The 21,933-nt window shown below is 42.3% G+C and overlaps 1 protein-coding gene across 1 annotated transcript in view; it reads right to left on the reverse strand.

The window, feature by feature from the left end:
• Window positions 1-21,933, reverse strand: part of MAOA (monoamine oxidase A) — a 51,641-nt gene that overhangs the window by 13,881 nt on the left and 15,827 nt on the right. The window contains exons 2-5 of the mRNA XM_050936607.1: window positions 18,535-18,629; window positions 15,084-15,221; window positions 2,260-2,364; window positions 885-976 (exon numbers count right to left, since the gene is read on the reverse strand). Of these exons, the coding sequence (XP_050792564.1) occupies window positions 885-976; window positions 2,260-2,364; window positions 15,084-15,221; window positions 18,535-18,629 (430 nt within the window). The remainder of the gene's footprint in view (window positions 1-884; window positions 977-2,259; window positions 2,365-15,083; window positions 15,222-18,534; window positions 18,630-21,933) is intronic.

Raw genomic sequence — 21,933 nt, forward strand, 5'->3', positions numbered from 1 at the left:
CAGTCTACCTGGTTCTGTTTGCCTTAGTATAGTGAGGATTCTATGAGATGGGGAAGGAAGAGCAGACCACAACTGGAGGTACTGACTCCACATCCATGCAGTGGTGTTTTAATTCACATAGCACCTGGAATGTGCATAGCACTTTATAGACAAGGAAAAGACAATGCCCATTCCCACAGAAGCTTACAATCTAAGACCCTGGTGCTGCCAGGTGCCGAACAGGAGAACTGCTCAGTTCTCATAGGAGACGCTCAGCTCCTTGCATGTTCAACTCTCTTAACCTGCCCTCATAGACCATCTGCTGTAAAACCCATATATCATTTTTATTTATGATGTTTGGGCTTGCTCTAATTTGTCAATTTTTTTATATACTACACTGCCAAAACTAACCCTAGTTGTGGCCTCACTAATGCTGAATAAAAAGAAACAATCATTTAACTTGTTTTATACGGGGACTTCCGTTGAGACAGTCTAGTATCACATTTGCTGCCTTTGTGACAGCATAGCACTGTTAATGCGTTCAATTTATCATCCACTATACCTTTATAACCTTCCCTCTTCCTACTGTCTACCCAATTATCCTCTATTCTTTGCTTGAGCATTCAATTATTTCTTCATACATTAGCCACCTTGCATTTGTCCTTACTGAATCTCATTTCAGTGATTTCAGAAACTTCTAATTTGTCAGGTTCATTCTATACTTTTAACTCTCTCCTCTTAAGTGATTACAATCCCTTTTCGTCATCTGCAAAACTGAAGTCTGACCTGACCCACTTGAAGTCAATAGGAGCATGATCAAGACCTCTGTAAGTGCACTTTACACCCCATCATATAATGTGCCAAGGAAGGCTAGAGGATTTTAAAGTTAATAAAATGTTATCTACTTGGTCCAGCAAATTTTGTCAGTCAACTCTTTCATTGTCATTTTGTCCCATTCTGCAGCATGTGGGGCCGCCCAGGGTGCATCAGCAGGGATCTACAAATGAAGTCAAAATATTAAACTTAGTTCACAGTATATTACTACCTAGTCATATTTAGTTTGCAGTCCCAGGCCTGCTAATATAGTGGGTCAAATCTGCTCCCACCTACTGGTACACCGGTGTAAATCTGGCCTCTCTGTTTCATCAATAGATACACTCGTGAAAACCCAGAGTATAACTGAGGGCACAATCTGGCCTTTTATGTACACTGTAAAACTGAACAACACATTTAACGACGATCTGCTGCCTACAAGTCTCAATACAGGAATGCACTACTGTTTATTTGAATCTTGTCAAAAAAAAAAGGTAACATCAGAGATTTCTGGGAGAAAGCATTCAGTGTAGGTACATCATAATGCAGTACCTGATCCTGAAAAACCTTACACATGTGAGTAACTTGTCCTTGTGTGAGGAAAGTTATTGATGTGTGTAAGTCTTTGCCAGATTGGTCCCCAGTTCAGTAGTAGGGTTATGGAACAGTTGACAAATATTTGAAAGTTTGGAATCCTCTGCAGGGATTTTTTTTGTACAGTGGATGGTCAAGAATTTTTAAAGTTCCATTTCTGAAGCATTTACAAATTTTTATTTTAAAAATAACATCACTGTGAACTAGCCTGTAGTCCATCTTACACAGCTGCCCATGAACATCAATATCATCATAACAGGTATTTCTAGGGAGAGATAGTAAGCCCTCACTTCTCCCTCCCCCCCAACTCCTGGCATGGCCTTCCTGGACCTTCAGTAGGGGTAAGCAAGTGCTAAGCACATCCGCTGCTTTGCCCCATCCTTGAGCACGTGGGCAGAGTCTAGACTTTGCCTCTTTCCCAATACATTGGACAGCACAGCTGTGCCACCACAGGAGGTAGTATGCTCCTACTGGTCTGGATTAGTAACATATTGCTATTCTCAAGCCAGGCAGGAATCTTACCTCTGTGACATACACTGCTTTTCCTGGGGCCCTGCAGCTATACCCTTTATAAAGAGTAGACTGTCTAAACACAGTCTACTCCTCCATGGTCCAGGATTTGACATTTTTAAAAGTCCTTTAGTAAAATAGCACATTTCAGCCTCCAATCTTTAGCCATAAAAATCATTTCTACCCTTTCAGTGTATGTGCCCTGATATCATTCAGTGTTTGTGGTGGTTGTCTGACACTCCATATGGGAATTCTGAAATGGTTTTTCTGAACCTTCATATTAAAAAGCCTATTCCCTATGATACCAAGATCAATGGTGTAATCTCATAATAGATATATATGCAGTCTGCATTTATATCATACCTCTTTCCCCATTTCATTCATTGTCCTCCACAGATTGTTATAATCCAGGTAAACTATGGGATTCCATACTGGAGGGAATGCACCCCGGAATGGGTAGGACTTCCCCTGAAATGCACAAATAAAGGTTACCAACTGAGATACAACACACAAAATGGACCAAGGCTTCACGGCAGCACAAAGTAAACAGAAATTGCAATTACCAAAGCATTATAATAATTAACTTTCAACCAAAAATTCTTTGTAAATGAATCCTGGGCAAATTTCTGCTGTGTGAAATGCAGATCAACAAGTAGGCCAGGTGACAAACAAGAAAATCAAGTTGTCTTAATTGGATCCCAAAATTCAGTTTTTGTAGCATCTGGTTTCAGATAATAGAGCAGATTTCAGCCATGCCTGAGGGCTTGTCTACACATAAAAATAAATCTGGAATAAGGTAGAGTGTGACTTTAAAATAGATTATTGATTCCTGATTAATTCCATGTATGGATGCTCTTATTCCCGAATAAGAATGTCTTAATGCACAAAATATCCACACACAGGAAATAGCTATTCTGGAATAACTCCTCAGGAAGACAAGTCCTAAATGTTAAGTATTCCTTGCTGCTAAGCCTGTTACTGATGGTTGAAACTGAGATGATTTGGTGGTTCACACTGAGCAAGCAACCAAAAGTTTGGATAAACTCTAAATAGGCTTCAGAACTATCTGAATATTTTTGACTGCAGTCACCAATCATCAGTCACTAGGCGTAGAAACTTGGCCATATTCCTTTGTGATATGATGCATCCTGAGAACACTAGCATCAAAAAAATTCTATACTAAAAACAAACCAATACAAAAAAACACCCTTCCAGATGTTTTTGGCTTCAGAAAATAATTCTTGTTATGAATATGCCAGGAAACTGCTGCAGCTATACAGGCTACTTACGATGACCCTGGGAAATAATTAAAAAGAAGTACATACAAGAAATGACATACATCTGAACAGCTGGTTCTCTTGACAGCTCTTAGCTGGAGCTGGATCAACAGTCAAGATTTTTTCCTCACCAAATCATTTAGAACCTGCTCCTGCTCCTATTGAAATCAATGGCCAAATTCCCACTGACTTTGTGTTGTATGGGTGTGCCCTATTAAGTTTCTTCTGACTGGCTTTCTGCAAAGATCCTAACACCAAAAGCCTACAAAAGGGCATTTCACCATCCGAGTTGGTGAGACTAGTCAAGAAGCCAAACCTCAAGATTCAGGGTCAAATTATGGCTTTCCTAGTGTAGATGTGCTGAGATGGGAGGGTATAGGAGGCAGTCATAGTACTGCACAGGGAGGGTGAGGTGGGCTCTCCTGGCATAGCCAGTACCATTTGATCCCTCAGTAAGGTGTAGTCACGATCCTTCTATTTCCACACAATGACCTGAGGCCAAAGGGCTGCTCCGGGATGGGATGGGGAATGTGGGCTATACCTTTGTCCCAACTGTAGCAAGAGCTGGTTAGTGAATGTGCACTCACAGCAAATCTAGGAGGTACCGTGCCAGCTCCTGGCCCAGCTAGGTATAATGCCTGGAGCCACTGTCACCTCCTCCCACTCTCAGTCCTGCTCAGGTTCCAAAAGTCCTTAAGGCTTTTTTTTCTTTTTTCCCCCCGAATTATGTTGAGCAGTTGAAACAGGGCTCCCTCCCTCTGGGTACTGATAAGAAGCTTGTTTAGCTCAGCGTTGTTTTGTACACATTCTCAACCATCCAGGCCACAATTTCTCTCCCATCTTTTTCTAGGAGAGGGTGCGGTGGGAATGGCTACCCATAATCTTTTCTCCACATCCTTCCAATGTGGCTGCACTATGTGCACTTGCTGCTACTAAAATATCATGAATGCTCCCATCAGGGGTGGCTCCAGGCATTTTGCCGCCCCAAGCACGGCAGGAAGGCTGCCTTTGGCGGCTTGCCTGCGGAGGGTCCGCTGGTCCCGCGGCTTCGGCGGCGTGCCTGCGGGAGGTCCGTCGAAGCCGCGGGACCAGCGGACCTTCTGCACACAAGCCACCGAAGGCAGCCTGCCTGCAGCCCTCATGGCGCCGGCAGAGCGCTCCCCGCAGCTTGCTGCCCCAAGCATGCGCTTGGCGTGCTGGGGTCTGGAGCCGCCCCTGGCTCTCATGAACCAGCTGCAAGGTAGTTATCTGGATCAAGACAAACTGCTTCCTCGTTCTCTTTGGGCAGCAGCTCTAAAGTGGAATTTGGAAGAGAACAAGCTGTGCTGTAGGGTGGAGCAGATACAAATGGATGGAAGCTGAATCATAATCTATTGGCTAGTACAGCAGAAGTCCTAGCTTGGTAAACTGATACTATTCATAATGGATAAAAGCTATAGGAAGTACCAAATTATTTGTTTTTTTTTTTAAATCTTTCTTACTGCTTTGTTTAAAAAAAAGTTATCATATACTGTATTTGTGAAGCTTAATTATTATTAATCAGGACTCTAGTTGCCTCTCACACACACTCTCTCACCATAAAACAAAGTGAATGCCACTGAAAAGCAAAGGGCAAGGTTTAAGTTCACCATCTCATTGCCTTAAAGATTAATTATTACTGAGGCTACAAAGCCAGGTATTGCAACGCAGAGGTCACAGCGTGGGAACGAGCAGAAATAAACTCTCCCTTCAGAATGAATGACAATATGAAAACTTTCCACAGCTCTATCTGCTGCACAAATAAAAGGTGGAACAAACCTTACCCAACTCTTAGCTACAGAAAGCCAAGATAGAGACAAGGAGGAGGTACTTTCTCTTTGAAAGAAGCTCGGTTTCTGTTTACTGTGTAATAAAGACCTTCCTTCACACAACCAAGCAATATGGGTACTGAACTTCCATTGGGAATGGACTAACTAACATACAACACTTCACATTTTAAGCCTATTTTACTCAATCCCAGAAAGTGTTTATTTTTTTTTAAGTGGTAGAATCACTTTTGTGAAAGTGATAATTTATTTTCAAAATAAATCCCTCCCATCGCTTATTTAATCGGTGTCCACTGCAAGAGCCAGATAATACTAGCTCACAGTAACTCTAGTATAGGACTTTTCCCAAAGCAGTTCTGCCAATGTAAGCTGTTGATTTAATTGAATTAGGCAGCAAAATGCTCAGATACTCCAAAAACTCTGCTCTGATTTACTGCAGTTAACGCTGAATGTGATAGACAGAATCAGCACACTCTCTAGGCTGCGTCTACACTAGTGTTCTCCTCATGTTTCCCACTGATGCACTAGCCCCGGTTCAGCTCCATGGGTAGGCACACTGGTGTTAGAGCTAGTGCAGACCAGCTGCTAGTATTTTAGCCACCATGTAATGTAAGCCTACTCAGAGCAAATCTAGAAATGTTTGGCGTTATTTCTGACACTAATTTCTTCTTTTATTTACTATTCTTGGTATTGCAGTATAGCACCTAGGAGCCTCCGTCTCAGACCAGGACCCCACTGTGCTAGGTACTCTTCATACACAGAACAAAAGGGCAGCCCCTGTCTCAAAGAGCTCACAATCCAAATATTGAAATTATTGGACTTTTATTTATTTTCTGTAGCTAATCTGAGGCAATAACACTGGCTTGATATTTAACAGCTTTTGGTAACTGATTGGAATTTTAATGGTATTTAGGGGGCCAAATCCTGGGCCCTACGAAATCATTGACAACATTTCTATTGACATTGCTGGGCCGAGGATTAGACTTTGGCTGAGGTGTTTGATCAGCAGCTCTGAAGACCAACTTCTTCTGCTGACCAACAGCACTGAGAGCCTGAGCAAGGAGGACCAGCTGCATCAGCACAACTAACACATACGGTGTGTGAGACTTGTCTTTGAATCCAGACAGAGCTCTGGCACACAAGGAATGCTTCCATGCCCCACGCCGGATGTGACAAACCGGCTCTGTAAAGAAAGAAGCAGAAAGGATCACTGGGGTCCTTTATTTACTTCCTTTCACCTGCTAAACTCTAGAGATTCTAATCACAGGGGCTGGATCTTTCCCTCAGAATTACTCCCTTGTCCCCCACAAAGAAAGGTAGAGGTGTGGGGGGTATGTGTGGTGCGGGTGATTTCTACAGCAATAACCTTCCTGGCCGGCCTGGACTCTGTGGAGAGACCTCAGTGAAGTCTGGGATCTGTAGATGGTGAAATGATGTGCTGTGTTCAGGAGCAGAGAAGAATCAAGCGGGATGCACCTTTTACTCCCATCAAACCAATGAATTAGAACAGTGGACAATTAATACAGCATGAGGCTGCGTTAACTTCTATGTAGTTCTTCTGTGCCAGGGAAAGTAACTTCAGGAGGACTGGGATCGTGGAGGAAGCAGCAGCTGGGGAAGTCCTTGACTACATGGCTCCAATGGAGCCACGCTGCCAGGAAGACAGTGGGCTGGGATTAGAGGTCCCTAAATCTGGCATGTAGACACAGAACCTCCACACAGATGGCCTGGGCCTACTGGAGACCTCAGGAGATCTGTGGAGCATGTGGGACGGGGGGAGGGAAGCTGCTACTTCAACCCAAAGGACAGATACACCCCTACCCCGATATAACGCTGTCCTTGGGAGCCAAAAAAAATCTTACTGCATTATAGATGAAACCGTGTTATATCAAACTTGCTTTGATCTGCCAGAGCGTGCAGCCCTGTCCCCCAGAGTGTTGCTTTACCGCGTTATATCCGATCATGTTATATCAGGGTAGAGGTGTACTAGGAAAGCTCCAAGGGGAAATAATTGATCTATCTATGCAGATGCTTATCCTGGTGCCCAACACTGTAGTTTCTGTACACCTTTCATCCCCATGCCACCTTCTTGCATGCGTGTTTCCAGGGGAGGGGGGAATCCAGGCCAAGGGGTTATTGGCCCAAGAGTTTACATAACTGCTTTTAAAATTTTCAACATCCCAAGCAGGACATCAGCGGAGTCTTTGTTCTTTACAGAGGGGTTAATTGCAGTGAGCAAGGGTTGAAATCATCTCATTTTTATACTAGTTATAATGTTCTGGGTGGATTATCTTGAACTACTGATTCCTTAACTGAAAAGCAAATAACCTTCTGGCTCCGCTCCTGTGCTAACAGCCTGGCTGCCTGACTAACCCACAGAGTTTATTTAATTTTTCTTTCCCTAGGGTGTTGAGCACTTTCCTACTGACTTTTAATCCTGCTGCCTGCCTGCCTTAGTTACCTCACACCAAACAAAAGAAAACAATCTGATGCTCCACAGCTCAGAGCTTAGCAAAAGAAATTTGGAGAGAAGGTCTCTGTTAGAGCTGCACTGTGCACATACAGGGCTAAATGGTGGCATTTAGTCCTAGGTAGGATGCACTTTGGAGCCATTCCACCCCAAGCAAAGTTCAGGGAGATGCAATCCCACCCTGAGCTTCAAAACGTGCAAGGGAAGTGCACAGTTGCACCCACCTACTCCTGTCTGCTGATCTTGGGGGGGCAAGTGTGTGTGTGTGTGTGTGTGTGTGTGTGTGTGTGCGTGTTTTGAAACCTGTCTCCTCCCCCATGCCTCCTTTGGGGCAATGTACACCACGGTGGTACCTAGAAGGAGCAGCCCCTGTGCTCCCCTGAATGCAGGGACTGAGACTGTCCTTGGGCCTTGCACAACGCAAACAGTTGGGAATTGAGAGGTAGATCCTTATGCCATCATGCCCTTCTTCCCAAGTGCTCGTGCATAAAGGACAAGGACATTCAGATTTAGAATGTCTGTTGTTCCCCTTATTGGAGCTGATTCTGCAGTTCACAAATCTCTACACCGACTTGCTCACACCCTCGCTGGCTGCACTTTCATCTTTTATTCTTAAGGTACATCCACACCGGTAGCATGCGTCCTCGTGTATGGAAACAGACATGCTAGTTCTGCTTGAGCTACTGCACTAAAAAGTAGCTAGGGGCAGTTTGGGCTAGCTACCGAAGTATGTACCCAAAAGGTCTGGGAGGGTTTGTATTCAGGCAGCTAGCCTGAGCTGCCAGCCATGCTACCCCTAGCTACACCGCTATTTTTAAATGTGCTAGCTTGAGCAGAGCTAGTGTGTGTCTGCGTACTAGCATGCTCCCAGCTGCAGTATAGACGTATCCTTAGTGTGGAGGAAAAAGCTCTATATAAGACACCACGCTTTACATACAAATGATTGCCATTTGCCAGAAGTTCATATGCCTTGAAAATGCTGAGTAAATGCAGCACAACCAAAATTAAAAAAAAATAAATCCCTGATTTTGTATATCAGTGTGAATGCTGCAGACAGACACAAATAGGTTGCACATTTTGTAAGAGGAGCTTCATTTAACACCACAGCAAGGCACCAACAGCTATGATTTCTAGAGGCTCTTGTTCAACTGACATGAAAGTGAAAACAGAGGATAATGGGACTTTCGAGGAAAGTAACAGATATCAGATGAAAAAAGACCCCAACACTGTTAACCAAATCTGTGAAGGAAGAAGTTCCCTTATTCCCCCTCATTCCTAAAACACTCTTAATGGCCATGGGGGACAATAAATAAAGAACAAGCTTGCTGGAAAGATAGCCTAGCAGCTAAGCAAAATCTACATGCCAAAAGCAAATATATGTAGTGTTTCAGGATATGAACTAGCTTTTGGTGGTTGACATGGTAACAAGTGGTGTTCTTTCTATAGAAAAAGGGAGAACAAAAAAAATGGGAAAAGACAGACAGCAGGTTTGGATTTGGATTTTTCAGGTACACCATGGCTGCAAAGGAAATCAATCTACCAGTGAAAGCTCATGGTTCTTTAAAAGTGCAATTAGTATAATACACTTGAAAAATTCCTTCCCCAATGAGAAGTTCACAGAATATCTTGGAGTACTTTAAATCCCTTTAGTTGCTTCCTAGCTAAATTCCCTTGCTTCTAAATTAAATGATTCCAAGCGTTATCCTAGAGCAAAGCCTCCTGACTCATGTGGGAAACTACTGAATAAAAAATCTCTGTGAATCTGTGGTAGGCATGAATGGTTGAAACTGTCACAGAAAAGTCTAAAGCTGGCTTGGGCTTCTTGAACAATCTGTCCATTCCCCTCTCTGATCTCAGCACAGCTGGAATGTGAACTTCAGAGACAAGCACTTGGGAATGGACCTTTCTGTTTAACCACAGCTAAACAAACAGTATGATAACCCTTAGCTGAGAGAGATACTATATTATAGTTAAAGAGAAATGTTTTCCATTTTTCCTCTGAGTGCTTTCCGTTCAAACATGGAACTCGGTAGCAAACCCACAACTGACAATTAATTAACCTGGAAATTTACATAGCAAATATTTTCTAGATGAATAAAGGCATTTCATGCCCATAATCCCATGTATCAAATAGTCTGCTGACCAACTCTACACTCATGAAGACTCAACCCCTACCCTGAAGAGCTCATAATTTAAGAAGCCAAGAAACATATGAATGGGAGGAAGAGATAAAACATACAAACTATATATATATAGAGAGAGAGAGAGATTGCCCTGAATGCCCCTCAACCTAGTCAATATTAGGTAGCTAACTTCTTGTATGCATCACAGTAGAAGTGGATCTTGAGAATTAATTCAAAGGGAGAGAGTGTAGTTGCCAACTGAGAATGTGATATAACACAAAATCCCAAGGGAATGAAGAAAGAGATTAATGGAGTCCCAGGGGAAAAAAGCAAACAGTTGAGGGCTGGAATTACGGGGAGGGAGAGAGAAATAGACCATGCTGTCAGGTTCTGTCCTAGTGTTTATGTGCCTCCCACAAAGACAAAGGGGATATCTGAGATTGATGTGTCAACTCTTGGAGCTTGGGGTACAATTCCCAGCTCGAGGAGACATACTTGCACTAGCAGTCACTGAGCTAGTACACTAAAAAAAAAGAATGTAACCACCGCAGTGCAAGTGGCAGGAGGGGCTAGCCACCCTGATTACGTGCCTGTCAGAAATTCATGGTATGTACTTGGGGTAACTAGCCCATCTTGCCACTCTCACAGCCACTGCTACGGTCTATTGTTAGCACACTAGCTCGATGAGAGCTAGCACAAGTACGTCTCCTTGAGCTGGGAATCACACTCCCAGCTCCCAGTGTAGATAAACTCAAGGTTACATGAGACAACCAGTGATGGTGGGATCTTTGTGCTACATTGCAACACCGAACGGTGATACACTAAAGGAGGACGAAGAGGAAGGGGAACCGCTGATAGAGAAAAGAAGCAGCTTCTGATTGCTATTCCAGGGGCTGGAAAGAAGAACAATCTTACTGGAGAAAGGGAGGCTTTTTTTATTTAGCACCTAAGGCAGTCAGTATGTTAAGAGCTTAATCTGCTTTCTGTTGCTCTGTTCTGAGATTTCAGGAGCCCCACAAACAGCAGAAAGGTAGCTCAGCAGGACTGCAAGGCCAACTCCAGGACTAGCCCACATGATGTAGGATAGTTGACAAGCTTGTAATTCTGCTTCTTATTCAGGAACACACTTCTACAACAAAGGAAGCTTATGGGAGAAGCACGGTCATCAGCTAAAGCACGGATAATGAAACCCGGGACAAAAATCTGGATCTACAGTGTCAAAATGGATTTAAGGTCTGAATTCATGTATCCGATTAGAGGCTCTTAGCACACAGAGGACAGGCAGGGCCATTTAAGAAGCAAAGGAGCCCATATTTGAGTTTAAATTAAATACAGTAGGCTAGATGCTCAAGTAGCGCAATCAGCATAGCTTGAGTGAAGTCAGTGGAGCGACACCAAAGGCTGACAGAGGCTGAAAATCTGGTCAATTTATTATGTAAGCATTGTAACAGAAGTGGAGCTGCTATGTAATAACCTAGGAATATTGAGATGTAATAATGCTATATTACATATCTGTTCCTACAGTATTTAATCTAAGAATATTGAAATGACAGTTTTAGGAACACTGTATGTGACTTGCTCAGTGAGGGGAAGTTATTGTGCAATTGGGTTAAGACTTTCCTGTATGAATGTACTGAGCTAGCTTAAGTGGGGATGGGGGGAAAACAAATAGGAAGAAGACAATGGCCCAAGATATGAACACCCCAGCACACACTTGCAAGGCAATGGGCAAAGCTATCTACTTCAAGGACTTTGAATCCTGCCTCCAACAAAGTTTCAAGCCTTTTACTGCCAAGACTAGGAATTATTAGATCAAAGAGCTACAAACATTTAAAAGCTGACTTGATCTCCGGGACATGGGGTGATCACAGTGACTAAGCAGCTTTTAAAGGAGACTCTTCATGTAGCAGGGGGAAAGAAATGGATTGAGAGTTAAGGGAACAAATTATGCTAACCCTAGAAGTCTCAGGAGACCTTTAGGAAGCTTAGAACCACCAGCATCTCCTTGTGAAAGATAGTAAATGCCTTGTAGGCTAGACATACAGGTAGTATGTTTTATAGTTTTTAAGATCTGTTTTCTCTTAAATGCTTTGGTTCTAAATAGATAATATTTTGCTTTAAGGAAGCTATCTGGTCATTGTTTACTATGGTCACTGCTCCCGGGGGGAACAGAATTGCAGGATGTGAACCTAAGTCAGGCCTCCTGAATTAATCATGGTGGATCACTGAGGACTACAGCAAAGGCCTGATCTGAGAATGAATGAATCACATGATTCCACCCCAAGAGAGGTGATGGCTAGAGACTTGAGACCTGAGAGAAGGTGAGCTCAAAGAGATCAGAAGTGGTCAGAAGTGCAGTTAGCCTTGTTACTGTGACAAGCATGTTATATCTGGTATTATCCTACATGTTCTTTATACGATTTTATTTATATAACAGTGTTAGGCAAATCATTTACATTTCTGAAAATACTTACATGGCATATTTTGAGTGTCATTAGAAAAATAAAATGTGTTTTAAAAATAATTTAAATAATTTAAAACACAAAACTGTTTTTGTGCTTCCATGACTGGGTTTTCCAGGCATTTCATACCAGAAACTCTGTTTCTCAAGGCCCACTTCCAATATGCAGCTGTTCTGTGTTTTTCTTCAGCGAGGAAGAAATAACATTGCATAAAACTGCTGTTTGTTCAATGAAAATGGCCACTTGCCCAAGCAGCAGGCAACCTGCAGAACTGATCAGTCATTATCTTGGTGTCACTTCATTTAAAGGGAAGAATTTATGCAGAATTTCAAGGAAATAAAAAAAGTAGGTAGTGTGGCCAAGCAGGCATGAGAACTGTCATTTTTTTTAGATGTGGACATAGTTAAAAATGTAAATTGTTGCCAGAGAAGTATCTCTGTTTGGCATTTACTCTTTGTGGGGCTCAAAACCTATATGGGCATTCCCCCCCCCCACTTTACAAGGTCATATCAGAAAATAAAAAATTAAAGAGTAAAGAACTTTCATATAATGCTGCTTACAGATGCTATAAATGCTTCTGATTAGATTCACAAGAGTTTCTGAAAGCAGGATGCAAAAGACTGGAGAGCCATTCAGAAATATTGAAGCTCTACAAAGCATATTTTCAAAAATAATTAAGTACAAAATGTGTCCCGTCTTAAAATTGCAAGTCTGACTGAATCATGGGTGCTGGAAGGACTGCAAAAGTGAGGAGGAAACATGGGGTAGAAATGCCACTCAAATTTGGCATGGCCATCCCTCTATCATGATAACAGAGGAGGGGATGCTGCCATTACTGCACCCATCTCCAGTCAGGAGACAAAAGGGGTTGGTGGAGCCCCTGAGCCCTTGCTGAGGTCAAGTTCTCTAAAGTGTGTGTGGGGGAGCATGGTACCCCTTGTTTAAAGGGGGAGGATGGTAACGGCCTTTTGCTCCCCCCAGCACCTGTGGACTGAATATATTTTACATAAATTAAGAACATAAGTGATCTCTCTCTTGCCATCCATCTCCACCTTCTGACAGAGACTAGGGACACCATTCCTTACCCATCCTGGCTAATAGCCATTAATAGATTTGACCTCCATGAATTTATCTAGTTCTCTTTTAAACCCTGTTATTGTCCTAGCCTTCACAACCTCCTAAGGCAAGGAGTTCCACAGGTTAACTTCCTTTTATTTGTTTAAAACCTGCTGCCCATTAATTTCATTTGGTGGCCCCTAATTCTTATATTATAGGAATAAGTAAATAACTTTTCGTTATTCACTTTCTCACACCACTCATGATTTTATATACCTTTATCATATCCCCCCTTAGTCTCCTTTTTTTCAAGCTGAAAAGTCCTAGCCTCTTTAATCTCTTCCTATATGGGACCCATTCCAAACCCCTAATCATTTTAGTTGCCCTTCTCTGAACCTTTTCTAATGCCAGTATAGCTTTTTTGAGATGAGACCACCACATCTGTACGCAGTATTCAAGATGTGGGCATACCATGGATTTATATAAGGGCAATAATACATTCTCAGTCTTATTCTCTATCCCTTTTTTAATGATTCCCAACATCCTGTTTGCTTTTTTGACTGCTGCTGCACACTGCATGGACGTCTTCAGAGAACTATCTATGAAGACTCCAAGATCTCTTTCCTGATTAGTTGTCGCTAAATTAGTCCCCATCATATTGTATGTATAGTTGGGGCTGTTTTTTTCCAATGTACATGTCTTTACATTTATCCACATTAAATTTCATTTGCCATTTTGTTGCCCAATTACTTAGTTTTGTGAGATCTTTTTGAAGTTCTTCATAGTCTGCTTTGGTCTTAACTATCTTGAGCAGTTTAGTATCATCTGCAAACTTTGCTACTTCACTGTTTACCCCTTTCTCCAGATCATTTATGAATAAGTTGAATAGGATTGGTCCTAGGACTGACCCTTGGGGGGCACCACCAGTTACCCCTCTCCATTCTGAAAATTTACCATTTATTCCTACCCTTTGTTCCCTGTCTTTTAACCAGTTCTCAATCCGTGAAAGGATCTTCCCTCTTATCCCATGACAACTTAATTTACGTAAGAGCCTTTGGTGAGGGACCTTGTTAAAGGTTTTCTGAAAATCTAAGTACACTTTGTCCACTGGATCCCCTTGTCCATGTTTGCTGACCCCTTCAAAGAACTCTAATAGATTAGTAAGACATGGTTTCCCTTTACAGAAACCATGTTGACTTTTGCCCAGCAATTTATTTTCTTCAACGTGTCTGACAATTTTATTCTTTATTATTATTTCAACTAATTTGCCCAGTACTGACGTTAGACTTACTGGTCTGTAATTTCTGGGATCACCTCTAGAGCCCTTTTTAAATATTGGCATTACATTAGCTATCTTCTAGTCACTGGGTACCAAAGCTGATTTAAAGTACCATAGTCGTTAGTTCCACAATTTCACATTTGAGTTCTTTCAGAACTCTTGGGTGAATGCCATCTGGTCCCAGTGACTTGTTACTGTTAAGTTTATTAATTAAATTCCAAAACCTCCTCTAGTGACACCTCAATCTGTGACAATTTTTCAGATTTGTCACCTACAAAGGATGGCTCAGGTTTGGGAATCTCCCTAACATCCTCAGCTGTGAAAACTGAAGCAAAGAATTCATTTAGTTTCTCCACAATGACTTTATTGTCTTTAAGCGCTCCTTTTGTATCTGGATCTTCCAGGGGCCCCACTAGTTGTTTAGCAGGCTTCCTGCTTCTGATGTACTTAAACATTTTGTTATTACTTTGGAGTTTTTGGCTAGCTGTTCTTCAAACTCCTTTTTTGCTTTTCTTATTACATTTTTACACTTAAAAAGAAAATCTTTGTTTCAATTGCCAATAAATCAAAATGGAAAAGCAATATCTACTACAGATAAATGCATACCGAACTACCAAAGAGGCACTTTAGACAGGGCTCTTTTCACAAATGCCAGTACTTTTCAAAGTTTAACATTCTCATTAGCTGCGTGCAGAAAAGAAGATTTAAATCTTACCTTCACATAATGGATAAAACGTTCTGCTACATTGACTTTATACGTCTCTATACCCAGTTCCTTGGCCAATCGGAGGATTCGGTTTTGTGTAGGTCCTATATATGCGCCACCAACGTCTACATAGATAACTTGTTTGTTCTGTCAAAAGAAAAATTGCAAGAATTAGAAAGGCTAGAGGATGGCCTGCAACAGAAAGCTCTAGGAACTGGAAGGTGGCCTTAGATATTTCAAAATCTCTACAATGACCTCTGTCCTACACCCATTGTTGTCAACGACAAAACTCCAATGACTCAAGCAGGTGCAGGATCGAGTCCTTTAACAACAGAATTCAAGAGGCCCTATTGTCTCACTGTTCATTTCCTGCCACAGCAAAGAAAGTTAGTGCCTGATTCTCCACTGCAGTCCACATTATGTAGTTATTTACACTTGTGCAAAACTGGTGCAAAGTGAGTGTCAAACACTGCAAATTAGAATTCTCCAGGCCTTAACACAGTCGTGCCCAAATGTCAATGAGTAGAATCAAGCACATAGTTCTGATGATGAGGATTATGAGAGACATAGAGGACTATTACACAGTGACGAACTGTGAGCTCATGGTAATGCTGTCATGACAGTTTGATAATTATTATTTTCAGTATTTCAGTATAGTTTTCCCTATTGTCTTTTTAATCATTTGAGGTTCTTAGCATATGAGATGCCATGTTAAAATCTAAATAAATGGCCATAAAAAAAATAACCTATCCCTACCTTTTCAGAATCCATATTGTACTGTGTTTCTGTACTGAAAAAGAGGCTCCCCCAATCCTTGCAGAAGGTTTCCTCTATTAATACTTACAATCTGAAAATCGATCTGTTAGCAAAGCTTGCCGTCTCTATCTAGATACTTACACGGCCTCAAGCTCTGTTGTATCTGAGCACCTCATCGGGAGTATTTGAAAACAATAATCCCTTCTCCAGCACCACAGGACTGGGCTCAGAGGTGAAAGTAAGCCGGTACGGGCCGGTACGGAGGACTGGTAAGAAAAGGAGACTGGCTGAGGGAGGGAGAAGCCTGCCCCCTGCGTAAGAATAGTTTAAACTCAGCTGTTCTCTGAGTGGTTCAGCCCTCGTGGTTAGGAGTGGTTTCTGGCATCCTTGTTAATTTCACTCACAGTAGCTGGGGGGAGTGTCTGCCTCCAGGGATGAGGGGATCTCTCTCCAATACTAATATACACAACAAATACAAGCATTTGGCTGCACAGCTTAAATCCAGAGCTAAAAGCAGGTGGAAGGGGAAAACTCACTGTTACATTGGTTTCTTATCTCCTCCTTCTCCCTCCTCCAGCCAGGCTGCAGACAAGGTTCTGCATTCCCCTCCCCGCCCCCACTTCCGCCCAGGCAGCGGTTCTCCTCTAGGCTTTAGCTTGCAGTAGGGACACTGGCTGAGATGCCTGCTGCTGCTGCCTGCATAAGAACAGTTTAAACTCAGCTGTTCCCTGTGCAGTTCAGCCCCCAGGGTTAGAAGACGTTTCTGGCATCCTTGTTAATTTCACTCCCAGTTGCTGTTGGGGGGGTGGAGGAGGGTGTGTGTGACCATGGCAGGGGCAGTTCTTTTCTGCCCCCGGGATGAGGGGATCTCCTATACACAAAAGACACAATCAAAATCAGGAACCATTTCCAAGTTCAAATCTATCCCATTCCCTCCCCAGCAGAGGAGCATGGTTATGATGTCCAAACTGCTTGCAGATCCTCTTTGAAATGTTACTGAACCGCACAGGGAACAGCTGAGTTTAAACTGTTCTTCTGCAGGAGGCAGACTTCTTCCTCCCTCAGCCAGTCTCCCTGCTCCCTGCTGCAAGCTAGAGGGAAGCCTCTGCAGCTGTTGCTCAGTGCCAGGCAGGGAGAAAGCACGGAGCCTGGTGTCCGCAGCCTGGCTGGAGGAGGAGGGAAGACACGGAGAAAAATGTGACAGTGAGTTTTCACTTTTTCAGGCTTATTCCAATAGTAAAGTTTTATTACAGACAGTACTGGTAGTAGTAATAGTAACTTTATTTTCTCTATGTCATGCAATGGGAGGGATCCATGAAGTACGTAGGAGAGGTGGGTTGCTTGCGATTGGACCATATGGGTAAGAAATGTAAATTACTTTCACCCCTGCCCAAACCCCAGGGCTCCCAGCTGCCAGCTCTGGGGTGATTTAAAGGGCCCAACCCTTAGCTTCAACTGAATTCCTGAGCCCTTTAAATCCTGATTTAAAAGTCCCAGGATTTAAAGGCCCACACCTCTTCCGATAGAGGTCACGCCTCTTCCGGTTGAGGCCCCTCCCCTTCGCAGGACTCTGGAGTACCGGCAAGTCCTTTAAATTACTTTCACCCCTGACTGGGCTATAATACAGTGTGAACATGTAACACTGCTGCATTAGTGCCTGGCAGTGAAGGAGCTGCAGGCTGAACTTTGCACATCATCAGATACACTTGGGAAAAAAGCAAAAAGTAAGAGACACATACTATTGTTAGCAGGCGATTTCCCAAGGCAATAATTCTGTTTGATTTTGTTTATAGCAAGTGTTTTAAATGAAGTATTTTTAATGTCATAGAAGGATGTAGTTTATGTGCTGGGGTTTCTAGTACAATGGTTGCTATTGAATACTAATATTTATCCCCAGTTACCACACAGCAGTGTCTGACATAATTAAGCACCTCTCTATATTTAGATTGAGAAATAGCTGCAATTTTTGTATATTGCAGTGTGGTATCTCAGGTAAACGCTTATTTTGTTAATGGCAACCAGTGTAGTTGGGAAACAAAGTAGAGTACGTTTCTATAATAGTTTTGTTCCAGACAGCCTTACTGGGAAATGGCATTAAAAGAAAGCTCTGAGCTTTAATGAAGAGCCTTATGTCACATTAATATTCAAGAGCCTTGACTGATTCTTGTCACAGATCTGTGAAAGTTTACATCTTCTAGTGGATTGTACTCATGTAGAAAGAGTGCCCATTTGCCCTAAAACACCACCTTTGGTTCTTCCAAACATACATCTTTCTACAATATGATCCTGGCTGTGTACAGCATCTATAGCAACCCTGTATTTTCTGACATCATAACAATACCCAGTGAGAACTAGCTATTACTGTATTGGCCTGGCAACTTCCTTCCACTGGCACATGTATATAAAGGAATAATGATTTGGACTCTCCTCTGCAATGGACAGAAGTCTAACTTGTATGTGAAGGAGGAAGGGAGTATTTTCAAATTCAGTGTCTGATATATGTTAAGCACATTGGCAACCACTGTACATAACACGTAATTAAAATGGGATATAGTTTTTAATAAGCAACCTCTACATTTATACCCATTTTAAAGATCCACATTATTCAGAACCTCTTCCCATCCTTAACCCATTTCTTGGCAATGGCAGAAGTGACACTATGCACCCACAAAATCAAGTGTTACTGCTGTCAAAAAGCACTTACCCTAACCGTGAAAGTCCTTCCTCCAACTCTGTCACGGGCCTCTAGAACCACAACATTAAGCCCAGATTCAGCCAGCACTTTTGCTGCTGACATACCTACAGGAAAAAGAGACACCATCATTTTAAAGTATAAGACCTATACAGAACAAGAAGAGCTTTTTTAAAAAACAACAAAACTGTGTGGTCAGAATCTTCCATACTGTTTCTAGAAGCCTTGAAAAGGCCCGCAAGCTTTAGGACTCTATTAAATGTGAAATGCATTTTCACTACAGAATCATCTGCTTAACATTGAGTGCTCTGTGTAAAAAACACTGGGAGAAAGAAAATCCCAAAGACTCAAGCTTCATTCTCCAAGGTTTTAAAAACTTATTAAGAGTTTAGACAACAAAATATCAGCTATTCAGTGCAGGTACTGTTTCCTTCTATGTGTTTGAACAGTGCCTAAAGAGACAGGTCCCCAGTGTTGGCTGTAGCCACTAGGTGCTACAAATAATATATGATAATGATATATAGAATGACATCTCAGGAAAGCAGACTTTCCTATTTCTTCTCTCTCCCATCAAATCTCTGTCTCACTCCCGGCCACTACCTCCCGTCCATAGTCAGAAGTAAACAGTTATATTTGATGTAGGGATTTATTTTAATGCAGCAGGTTTTGGCCATGGCAATCGAATTGGCTGAATGTGGATGCTTTGCAAGATCAATTATTTTCTCTTCCAGATGATCTAATTATGAAAGCACATGATGGAGATCAGAGACACAGAAAAACCAATAGGATAGCAATCCTCTTTCTTTTAAGAACATGAACCAAGATGGTAAAAAACAATCACGAGTTTGTCAAACCAGATTATCCATTGTTCCTTAGGCCAATTTGGCATACAGCTTTGTATCGGAAAGACAGTCTTAGCTTTCCAATAAGATACCCTGCAGTAAGGAACAGTAATTTAATATTCATGCCGATCATACTCCTTAGAGATGTGATTTAAAAAACACTGCTTTTACACACACACACACACACACACACACACACACACACCCCCTACCTCAGAAGGCCAGATCATATATCATTCAGGCTGTGGACAGCATAACTGTGTGTTTGCATTTGTTCTGAAGACAAAATGGAGTAATCCCTATAGCTCTTGTGCAGATGATCCTTTATTACATAGGTAGGAAAAATATTCATAAGGAAAAAAAATCAATCATTCTCAGAAACTGAGAAAGGTAAAATGCTCTGTTGTTGTATATATGAAATATGAGATTACTACAATTTCTTTCTTCCATAAGAATTGTTGGATTACTAGCAGATCACAGGGTGCAGTTAATTCTTCCATTCTCTTTCTATTAATACTTAAAATTTTTCAAACTAAGACATATGCCAGAGCAACAAACATCTTCCAGACCTCTCTGTTTCTCGCAACATTTGATTTTTTTTTATAAACCATGCACAGCATTTCTGCATGTCAGAGATTCCAAAGAACATTTTCATTTTATTAGGAGCTCCATATTTTAAAAACGCTTAAAAAGCGTTTTATTAGGAGCTCCATATTTTAAAAAAGCCAAACGCTTTCTTTCTCCCCAACAGAGATACAGAAAATACAGTGTAGAGTTGGAAACAAACTGAATCTTCCTCTGTGTAAATATTTTTTGTATCAAGGGAGAGAGCTGTTCAGTTAAATTGATAATGGCTTCTGGGTTATCAGAAGTGGATTTTTTACATTCATGAAAGGAAGAGGGAATTAACCTACACACGATGACATTAAAAAAATAAAAAAAAAGTATCAATAATTCTTTTTTTGGAGATTTATCCTGTAGTCATAGTTCTGAGAAGAAAAAAAATGTGTGCTGTGTTCTTACGTTACTCTGTGACATCATAGTACTCAAACACTTTGGCCTTGGTATTTGAAGTACTGTGCAGCCATCATGTATCTAAAAGTTGTAATAGTTACACATTTATGCCTACAAAGACTTGAAATATTAGGACTTTCTATGTGGTTATGTGGTATCTGTAAGATAAAAGCAATGGCTAGTTAGGAAGAATTATAGTTAGAGTGGGTTGGCTGCTGTAATTTTGTGGGCTAATTGTGTGACAGCATCAAATCAATATGGGGGAACAAATATTAACCTTCTGTTCAGTAGAGAAGATGGGTAAGTGTTGCTGAGGAACTGTAACTCATTTAATCTCGTTTAATGTTATGCCTTTGCGTTACAGTCTTACAAGTTACATATATAAGTTTCACTATTTTTAAAGCATGTGTCAATGTATATTTGAGTCCATTAGATGGTTTCATGAGGCAGTATGGGCTGCCCTGCATCCATGTTTCATGGAAACAGTGACATAGATGAGAGCTAGCTGGCTGAGACAAAATTCACATAAAGCCAAGGCAATGCCAATAGGGCATGGGAAAAAGTTGGATAAACAGCAGAGTTTATAGCAGCAGCCAGGGGCTCCCCAAGAGTGGAAGAGGCCCCCGCTTGGCCCCTGACCAGAGCTGGAGATTTGGCCTGGCTGCCCCTTCATCATAACAGAGGGGTAGCCAGACAGCGCTACAACTCCGTGCGCAAGGTCACAACACCATTCAGATTTGACCTGGCTGCCTCTCCAACAGGACAGGAAGAAGGGGAGTTACTGGGTGAAATTTGGGTGACACTGTGACCCCATGCACCTGCCTCCCTCCTCCCACCAAAAAATCTTTGCAGTTCATCTGGTGCCCATGGGCACTGGGCATCCCCAGTCCCCAGGGACAAGCTGAGCAGGGGACACTGGGAACCCCCAGTCACAGGAGGGTGGGGTGACTAGTTTTGAGCTTTTGGTGCTTCATGGGGAAGCAGAAATAGGATGCAGTCTGGGGCTCCCAGAACTGCCTGGCCCCTGGTTATTCCTGGATTCAAAGGCCAGAAGGTACCATTTGGATCATCTAGCTTTATCTCCTGTATAGCACAGGCCACAGAATGTCACCAAAATAATTCCTAGAGCAGATCTTTCAGAAAAACATCCAATCTTGGTGGTGGGGATAGTGCTCTTCAGCCTGACCACCTCTCTGAGTAACAGCTCAGGACTAGTTGTGGAGTGGGGACAGAGAGGAGAGCTCAGATGTGATGTGGGGGAAGAGCATGGGGTTGGGTGTGGGATGGGGAGATCCTGGGGCTGGGTGCAATGGGGAAAGCTTGGAGCTGGGTGGGTGGCAGTGGGGGGAGGGAAAGTGTGTGCACAGCTGGGTGCAGAGGAGAGTGAGAGTCTGGATATAAAGGTAGTGTGAGCGCTCAGGAGTGGATATGGGGAGTAGTAGGTGGACAGCTCAGGGCTGAGTGTGGGGAAAAGCAGAGGAGGGAGTGTTTGAGGCTAGGAGCTTGTGGCTGAGTGCAGGGGAGAGAGCTTGTGGCTGAGTGCAGGACAGAGGAT

This window comes from Gopherus flavomarginatus, chromosome 1, assembly GCF_025201925.1.
Source record: "Gopherus flavomarginatus isolate rGopFla2 chromosome 1, rGopFla2.mat.asm, whole genome shotgun sequence".
NCBI lineage: Eukaryota > Metazoa > Chordata > Testudines > Testudinidae > Gopherus > Gopherus flavomarginatus.